Source organism: Mustela lutreola, chromosome 4 (genome assembly GCF_030435805.1).
Source record: "Mustela lutreola isolate mMusLut2 chromosome 4, mMusLut2.pri, whole genome shotgun sequence".
NCBI classification, from domain to species: Eukaryota; Metazoa; Chordata; class Mammalia; order Carnivora; family Mustelidae; genus Mustela; species Mustela lutreola.
This window is the reverse complement of record NC_081293.1, coordinates 101,031,845-101,041,319: the sequence shown is the minus strand read 5'-3', so window position 1 is coordinate 101,041,319 and position 9,475 is coordinate 101,031,845. Positions and strand designations below refer to the sequence as shown.

Genomic DNA, 9,475 nt, shown 5'->3' with positions numbered 1-9,475 from the left:
ATGTCTGAAGAGGCAGCTTCTTCCCTACTCGCCAGAGATAGGCCTGGATTCAGAGTCAAATGCTAATAACTTGACTCAAAGGGAGAGAATAAATAGTTGAAGAAAGGTCATGACCAGCCCTGCCCACCCCCCATCTCAGCAGGGGGCCTACTGATGCTCCTGACCCTTCCCTCAGAGAAATAGGTGATTAGGTGATGCCTCTTCACAGTACAAAACTGCAAGGTATAAAAGGACCATTGAAAAATAAGCCTCCTTCTAACTCCTACCCCAGCTAATTCTGGTCCCCAGAGGCAACCCCCTTTGTTACTGCATTCTTGTGTCTTCTTAAAATATATCTTCAGAAGAACTGTTGAATGCTCAGCCATCGAAAAGGGAGCCTGTTTTAGAAATGCGTGTTCGTTCGGAATTTTGGCTTGGGAGGGACTACCTCAGCCCTTCATTCACAACCTCCCTTAGTATCTCTCCTGCATACCAACCTTTCTAAGGATGAGAGACATTGCCACTCAGAGGCAGCTCATTCCACTTTTAGATAGCTCTGGTAGTTTCCTAATGATTATTTTTTTAAAAATGTTGAAATCTGAAATTGGCAGATCTGCCAATCTGGTGTTTTTTCCCTCATCGCTCTTTGCTTTGCCCTCAAAGGCCAAGGAAAACAGGTGGTCAAATGCCTCTCGCCTAAGAAGGAACTTAAAATATGTGACGCCCTCCTTTCTTTACCCTGTCAAATAACCCACTTCTCCGCCCTTCCCACAGAATGTGTGGTTGCAGGGGACTCGCCACCATGTTCTTCTAGAAAAGATTAAATTCTTATTTAAAATAGAAAGTTCAAAAAGAGGAAAACTGCTCATCAGAAGAGCAAAACGGTTTCCGATTTGTAGCTCACAAAGCGAAAGAACAGTTTGTTACGAAAATTGATAGATCATATGAAATTTAGTATGGGAAACACTACCAACTCAGTACGTCCCCGCTAATACGATGTGCATGGGTGCCTTATCCAGCAATGTTTCCAGCCAAGCAGAAATGTGGGTTGTCGCTTCTCTGAAAACTTTCCAAGACACATTCTGAAATAGAATTTGGAATCCTGATGTCTCTATTTGAAAAGTTGTAGCATCAGAGTGAGGGAGAACATGGTCCGGATTTGGGCTCGAGGCTGGCTTCAGGACTCGCAAATACTACTTTGGGAAATTAGCGAAGTTATTTATTTGACCTTTCCAAGCCAGTGTCATATTGCAGCGTCATCTTGATATAAAAGGCAAGCAAAGTGTAACCCAGCTCATGGGAATCTGATGAGCTAATTTCCGATCAGTCCTTAGCATGGAGTCGGCGCTGACCCTGCTTATTCCTATGGTGGTCGCCTTTGTGTGGGATGTGGCGTGACACATGCCGTGGCAGCTGTCTCTGCAGACATTGGGTGCCTGAGAACCCTTTATGCAGGGCCCAGTTTGGGCACACCTCTGTTCTCTTAAGAGGATGCCAACCCTGCCAGATTGGCCATATGGTTTTTCACTTGACAAGTAACACATTATCACTCCACTCCACGTACCTGCCGAAGAGTACCGAATCATCCCTTCCGTCACAAACTCATAGGAGAAACTCAGACTTGACATAGTATCCCAGGAGGATGTTAAGGCCATCCATTCCTTAGGATCAACCCAGGGCCGGATAGTGTCCCCTGGCCTCCTTGAGTAATTGTTTTCCTAAAGCTTGGCTTCCTGAGATGCCATCAGAGCAGATCAAAGGTTGCTGGGACAAAATATCACTATAAAGGTTAATACTATGACAAAGCAGTGGCCAGTGAGAACTCTGAAGTCTACACACTTCTTTGGAGGGGCCTGTGGAAGAGATTGCTATGCAGCCTTAACAATTAGCTGTAGCTCTGGGGCGCCTGGTGGCTCCAGTCCTTAAGCATCTGCCTTCAGCTCAGGTCATGATCCCCAGGGTCCTGGGATCCAGCCCCGCATTGGAAAGCCTTTTTTCCCCTCTGTCACTCACCCTGCTTGTGTTCCCTCTCTCGCTGTGTCTCTCTCTGTCAAGTAACAACAACAACAAAAATCTTAAAAAAAAAAATTAGTTGTATCCTTAATCGACTGGTGTTTTAACACATGGACCCTATGATTTGTGCCATCCCTCGGATTTCCTTGACAGACGTGTCAGAGCCAAATCTGTGACCTTGTTAATTAATGCCCAGGACGTTGCTGTGTGTAGATCTTCTCTAAGACTCACTTTCAGATTGATCCTCTGTTCAACTGTGATGTTTCTGGTTCTGGTTTGCTCTTCCCCAACTTGGGTTACTTCCATGGTCATGTTTTTTTTTTTTTTGCAAATGGCTCTAAGTCCTGTTTGGAACGTGGGGAGGAAACCAACATGTGGCCTTCGAATCTTCATGGCCTTCTTCACCCAGGGCCTAAATGAGTCCAGAAGGCTCAGCGGGTTGTTCTTAAGACAAAGGAACAAACAAGCAGGACTCTACATTCAGAAGAAAAAAATGCAGGTTCTGTGGATATTGAAGAGCCCTGTGTTCTGCACGCTTCCTCCAGCAGCAGGAAAGTTCTGGGCTGTAACTCTACTTACTCTAGGTGGGTGATTTTTACCTCAAACAGTGGGGAGATCAGAGCTGAACCAGGCCTGAATGTCTCTAGTGAATCTTGGGAGGAGAGGAGGGAACCTGGTTGTAGGATGGGGCCAGTGGCTATCCGTCCTGTCTGGGAAGGAACGGTGAGAATAGGTCCCCCTTTTTTTGAATAGCCTTTCTCCTGCTTGAGTTACCCGGTCTTCTCAGGGCAGCTGGGCACCTAGCTTCTTAAAAGTATCTCCCCAGATGTTCGTGTTAAGGCTTTATTCGAAGAGCCTGTCTTTGGTGAAGTAATTGACCACACGTGCTTGCGTTTTAGGTACCCTTGGCTGGTTCCTGGCATACGAAACGCTGTGCACTCTGGGTACTCACGCATTCATTCAACTGATATTTTCCAAAGCCCGCTCCTGAGCCAAAGGTGGGTTCCCTTATTTCGGTCAATTTCTAGGGTGTTTGAGACTTAAGAGCTCCAACTCGGACGCTTGGCACTCCTGCCAGGCGGGTGCGGGGAGGAACCCTGGGCTGCCAGACCAGCTTCCAACCCCCATTAGGATCCTGGGGTGCAGTGGAGGAGTTGGGGGCCAGAGTAAAGCAATGGTTTCCCAGCCCTGCCCTTATCTGGCCTTGGGCGTAAGGCGCGGCCAGTTTGCCCGGAGATGATGAAAGTCTGCTCCTAAAGTTGGAGGGGCGGAAGGCGAAAATGGGGGGCCCTGGTGCAAATCTGGCTCGACGGAGGCTGGGTCACTGAGTAACTGTGCCTGTCCGCGAGGACTGGGTCCGGAGGGACAGCGCAGGGAACGTCCCCCTCGGAAATGAGCTCCTAAGGGCGCCGGCTCCGTTCCCGGACGTCGCCTCCTCTCTCCACCCCGGGCCTCCCCGGTGCGCTTGGACCGACAGAGGCCACCGCCGTGCGCCGCCTCTCCAGCCGGTGGCCGCCTGCGGTCCTCGCCGCGGACTCTTCCTCCCTTCTCCTCGCGCGCCGCTCCTCCTCGGCTCCTCCCGATCCCTCCTCCGCCGCCTGGTCCCTCCTCCTTCCAGCCCAGCCTTCCCGGCCCCCGCCCCCGCGAGCTAGACGTCTGGGCAGCCCCCGGCGCGGCGCGGCCGCAGCAGCCTCCGCCCCCGGCACGGTGTGCACGCCCGCGGTCAGGGCGGCCCGAGCCCGGAGCGAGTCCCGAGCTGGTCCCGAGCGAGCCCCGGCGGCCGCCGCCTCCCAGACCGGACGACAGGCGACCTCCGCGTCCACCCGAGTCCCGCCTCGCCGCCGCCGTCCCCGCGCACGGCCGCCCGACTCGGTCCCGCCTGATTGCGAAGACCCCGAGCCGGCGCTTGGGGGCAACGATGCGACCCTCCGGGACCGCGGGAGCCGCGCTCCTGGTCCTGCTGGCCGCGCACTTCCCGGCGAGTCCGGCGCTGGAGGAGAAGAAAGGTAAGGGCGAGTCCCACCGGCCCCGCGCCGCCTCCCGACGCGCCCCAACCCGCAGCCCGCCCAGCTCGCGCTCGCGGCACCGGCTCGGCGTCCCGCGCCGCCCGCCCCTCCTTTCCTGTTTCCTTGAGGATCAGCTGCGCCTCTGGCCGGGACCGTGGGAGGAACTGGACGTTTCGTTTCTGGGCTGGGCGAGCGTGAGGCGGCGCAGGACCGGAGGCTCCGTGCGCGGGGCAGCGGGGCTGCGGGCGGGGTGTGGGAACCACCGGCCGGAGTTCGGCGCCCCGGAGCGCTCGCAACTTTCCGTCCTCACTTTCCTGGCCTCCTGCGCCGGGTCCGCCTACGGAGGCGCGGGCGGCTCTGGTTCCAGCGGCGGCGGCGGCTCTGGTTCCCGCACGTGCGCCCGCGCCTGTCCTCCGGCGGGGCCAGGCTCGGCCCGGGGCGCGCGCTCCAGGCGCTTGGGGAAGCTGGGGAACGACCCCTCGGAATCGTCTCGCTCACTCCTCGAGCCTCCTGGGACCGGCGGCTTCTCGAGCCGACCCCGCCGCGCGTCCTCCCTGGACCCGGGTCTCGGGACTTGAGCCGCTCCCGGGGGACCCGGCCTTGCCAGCCCGGGGCCAGGCCTGGGTGCGTCGCAGGACCCTGCAAGCCCTTTTCCCAGGTGCGGTGCTGCAGCCCTGAGCTGAGGGGCCCGAAGGTCCCCTGTCTGCCTCTACCTGGGGCCGCGGGGAAGGAAAGGCGTAGTTTCCTCCTAAGCAAAAAAGGGGGTGGGGTCGGGCCCGCCCCTTGGGCGCAGACCCCCGACGCTTGCCCTGCTCTCCATCCTCGTGCAGGTAGCGGAGGGGGAAACCCAGGCTCCTGGCCAGCCCAGAGGTCCCTCCTAGGCGTCCACGCCCCTCGGGCTTGTGGGGTTTCGCTAAATCGTCGCTTCCCGGGAAAACTTGTGAGATTTGCCCCCACCTGCAGCCCTTTGGTTGCGGATCCGGGCTTTAAGGTGCAGCTGGATCCAGCGGTAGGACCAGCAGCGGCGGGACAGCTGGGCCCTGCAGCCCAACTTCATAGGGCCGTACCCATCCTGGTCAGGTCTCCACGGTTTGTCAAAAATAAGGCTCACACCAAACTTTCCTACTCAGCATCCCGAGATTTTCTCTTTGAGATGTTCCTTTTAGCTCTTTGAAGAGTTTGACTTTGGGCCAACCAGCATTTTAAATTTTTTTTTAAAAAAAGGATTGCTGTCCATGGTTCATGGGTGCCAAATGTCCAGACTGAACATGAGCGAGTCTGGCTTCGTGACTACCGGCCATAAACCCACTTCACATGAGAAACATGCCTCAGAAGGTTTAATTACACAATTTCAAAATCAAGCAACCCGGGTTCCAAGAGTCAGGTCTGTACTTGCTGTTGATGTCATTGGCATGGGGGTTTGGTGCTGAGCGAGTTTGTTAGGGGAACATTAATGCATAAACCAGGGGTTCCCAAACTTTGTTGGACATAAGAATCGCTTGGGGGGATTTTAACAAAACAAAACGATATCTGGCTCCCCACCCCAGATATTCTGATTTCATTGGCTGGGGATGAGCCCTGGGCATCGGGGTTTTTGAAAAGCTCCTCTGGTGATTCTGCGGGGCAGCCAGATTTGGGAGTTTGGGAAAGATGACCTGCCAGTGTAAGGGACATATAATCTTTTGGAACATCTGGAATGTTAACAATCTTGCAAAATATAGGAAAGAAGAGGTGGGAGGTGATTTCAGTAATAAGAGGTTAGTCTTTTCACTAACAGAGCTAGTGGAAAGCTCTGCGTCCTTTAAGGGGTCTGAAGGGCTCCCCTTCATCTCTGCAGGGAGTCCTAGAGACCATGGACCTGCTCCTGAATCAGCCGACGATAGAGTCCTCTTAGGCAGGCGGCATCTCTCCCTCTCTGATACAGGGGACCCCTTCTGTATTTTAAATTCACTCTTGGAGCACCTCCAAAGCACCACCTTTTTTTTTTTTTTTTAAACTCCAGAAGTGTTCACAGCTCTTTTCTATTACCCCTTTGAACACTGCTATTAGTGCCTTGGAGATTTGTTTCTGAGAAAAATATAAATACCACTTAATTTGACTGTCCTGTATTTGCTTCAAGCAGAATGCTCCTGAATAAAATTGTGAGAGTAGGCGAACAAATGTCATTCTGTTAGAGTAACGTTAAAAAAAAACAACAACCCAGTTTTAAGGGGTAAATTATTAAAAATGTTAGAATGAGATATTTTTATAAAAGGCGTTGAAGACCCATGTAAGATTCAGTGTGTTCAAGGAAATTTGCTCATTTTAGAGAGACTTTTTTGGTTCTAAGATATGGTATCTTCTGTTCTGATTGCACTTAGTACTGTCAAACAGTGTTTTAAGTGTCCTTTTAATACTTGGGTTAAGCGTATGTAGTGGGTACTCTATTTATAAAATGGGAAACTGAGGTACAGAGAAGTAAAGTAACTTCCACCTTTAGTAAGAAGCAGAGGCAGGATTCAAACTCAGACCTTCTCCACCTGGGTCCTGCCTCAACCACCTGACTCCACCCCCTTATGTGAGTTCTGTTTTCGGAAGAGCCAGCTCCGTTGTGTGCCATCACCTCATGTCCGATGCTGCGAGTCGGGGAGGAAAAGGACCTGGGAACTGGCCCCTTAGACTTGGTCTCAGTGTGAAACTTGGAGCAAACGTCAGTTTGGTGGTCTAGATCGTTGGTCATTTCCTCATTGGTCGCTCTGCTTGCCTTCTGTGGGGGCAGCTCTGTCACCAGAGCATGAGGGAGCCTGGAGCTTGCTCGGGGGATGGTTAAGCAAGCCCCTCCCTCTTGCAAAATGGAGAGGTCAAGGTGTTATTCTAGAAGAGAGCCTGGATGGTATTCTGGAGAATGCAGAAGTGGGGAAGCTGTTCTAGCTCCTCCTTGGAAGACAGTCTCGATTCAGTAGGTCTGGGCTCTGTTGATGAGGAATAAAAGAGGATTTTGAATCCTATCCCAGGTGAAGAACCCCTACCCTTTTCTCTAGGGAGTTCAGATGTGAGGATGCCCTGTTCAGTCCTGGCCAGAAGCCAGAAGGTCTGACTTCTCGTTCCAGCTCTGTGTTGAGGCGATCGTGTCACTTACAGTTCCAGGCTCCCGAGTCCTCATTTCTAAATCCAAGGAGTATTTATTGAGTGCATAGAATGTGCCAGACATGAGTTAAAAGGGGGCAGGGGTGATCTTAGTAGTTTCTACCATTGCTTCCACAGTGGGATTCCTTAAGTCATTAATGAAGTACAGATGATCCTCAATTTACAACGGTTTGTTGTCCTTTTTTTTTTTTTTTTTTTTTTTAAAGATGGTGTGAAAGCAATGCACGTTCACTAGAAACTCTACTTGGAATTTTAATTGATCTTTTCCCCGGGCTAGTGATAACATGGTACAGTCCTCTCCCGTGATACTGGGTGGGGGCAGCGAGCGGCAGCTCCAGTCAGCTCCGCAGTGACCAGGGTCGACAGCCCACATGCCGACAACCATCCCGTTTGTCACTTTAAGGACAGAATTCGGCCAACTATATGAGCTGTTCAACACTTCGTATAAAGCAGACTTTGTGTTGGGTTTTATCTGCCTGTAGGCTAATGTGAGTGATATGTATACATTTAAGGTAGTTTAGGGTAAGCTATGGTATTTGCTAGGTTGGGCGTATCCAATGTCTTTTCAACTTAAAATAATTTTAATTTATAATGGGCTTATGGGGACACAGCCCCATCATAAATCAGGGAAGGTGCGCGTTAGTAAATTGCTTTCCAGATCTGAAAAGGAGACCCACGGTCCTTGTATCTGTCATGTACTCAAACCCATATGGCTCTGTCTAGCAGTAGCTGGTTGATGGCCCCGGTACGTTTTTGACCATTATTTCTGGCTTTATGCATTTAGTTTCATAGTCTGTAATTTTTCAGAAACTCATTCTGAAGTTTGAAGAAGCTGATTGCCAAAATCCATTGTGCTACATGATTGGACTTGGTCCACGTGACAGCGCTAACATGTTTTGAAATGTTTTAGAGGTAGTGTCAGTGAAGATGAAGCAGTCCACCCTGTTTAAAAAGAAAATACTTTTTTTTTTTCCCTTTGATCTAAGCTTCAGGACCAGCAGCTAGTGTCTGAAACTTTCCTAACAGGAGTGGCAAACCAAGTCCAAGTATTAAATTGATGATTATGAACGTTGAGGGAAGAGAGCCCCAACACTGGTGCCCGAGACCCCAGAATTAGGGTGGGATCAGAATGCTGAAGGACCCACCTGGGAATCATTTGGCCCTTGCCTTGTGGCTTGCTGTGAAAGTTGTGTGTTTGTGTTTCTTTTAATTACTTTTTATTTTTTTTTTAAAGATTTTATTTATTTATTTGACAGACAGAGATCACAAGTAGGCAGAGAGGCAGGCAGAGAGAGAGGAGGAAGCAGACTCCCTGCTGAGCAGAGAGCCCGATGCGGGGCTCCGTCCCAGGACCCTGAGACCATGACCTGAACCGAAGGCAGAGGCTTTAACCCACTGAGCCACCCAGGCGCCCCTGTGTGTGTGTGTGTGTTTTAATTTGGACTTAATACAGTAGAAATGGGCTGGTTTAAAGCTAGGTTTTATTAATAGGGGTATGTTTTGAGAAAAGCTCAAAGTTCGAGAATGGCCCACCTGGTCATTGTTCCCACATATACAATTTCAAAAAACAAGACTCCGCTCCTCAGATCTGTACTGAACTACTTGAGTTTTGTTTTCTTCTGTCACTTTTAGACATTTGACATTATCCCAGGAAACGTTTTTGGCCTCAGTTATCACTTGCTTGTTCTTAAGGCATCAACACACGTAGGGAATAGAATATAAACCTTGTTCTCATGGGCCATTCCTATTGACATCATAGCTTCTCTCTGTTCCTTCTTTTTCATTTTCCTCCTGAAAGGTTGTCTTTTCTAGACAGTCCCAGCAGTTGGCTCTTGGCACAACATCTCAGGGTATGGGTATGAGCAGGTTAGTTTGAATGCAGGCAAGGATCCAAGCTTATGTCAAATAACCGGTTTGACTGAAATTTTCACTTCTTCAGAGTCATTAGGTGCAGTCTCCTTCCTACACATTCAGATAGACACACTCAGTACAGTTGTCTAGAAAGTTCCCGGAGCCAGCTGGGAGCAGGAAGGGTGTTTAGGGCCACTGAGCAGTGGTGGCTTGTTTACTTAGCCCTGTTAGAAACTAAGTGCTGGGTTTGACATTTTAATCTCTGCAGGCCCTAAAGTATAATATCAAATGCCTGAGAGTGTTGACTAAGCATCTGTGAATTGCATAGGCTTAAAATAAATTCTGTTCCTACCAAATTTCAGCAGCTTGCTTCAGAAAGTAGTATGTGAAAGTGAACACAGGGGGATAGAATTTCCTTCTCCGCTCCAAGTTCTTTCCTGTGCTGGTGGGCCAGCACACCTGGCCCTGATTTAGTAGAAATAATTGCACAAATTAACCTC

At 50.5% G+C, this 9,475-nt stretch overlaps 1 protein-coding gene across 2 annotated transcripts in view; it reads left to right on the top strand.

Annotated features, from left to right (window-relative positions):
• Nucleotides 1-3,472: 3,472 nt before the first annotated feature.
• Nucleotides 3,473-9,475, top strand: part of EGFR (epidermal growth factor receptor) — a 203,795-nt gene continuing 197,792 nt past the window's right edge. Inside the window, exon 1 of one of the 2 annotated variants that reach the window (XM_059170604.1) lies at nt 3,473-3,998. In XM_059170604.1, the coding sequence (XP_059026587.1) occupies nt 3,911-3,998 (88 nt within the window). In that variant the 5' untranslated portion in view covers nt 3,473-3,910. The remainder of the gene's footprint in view (nt 3,999-9,475) is intronic. The other variant, XM_059170603.1, reaches the window with a different exon arrangement.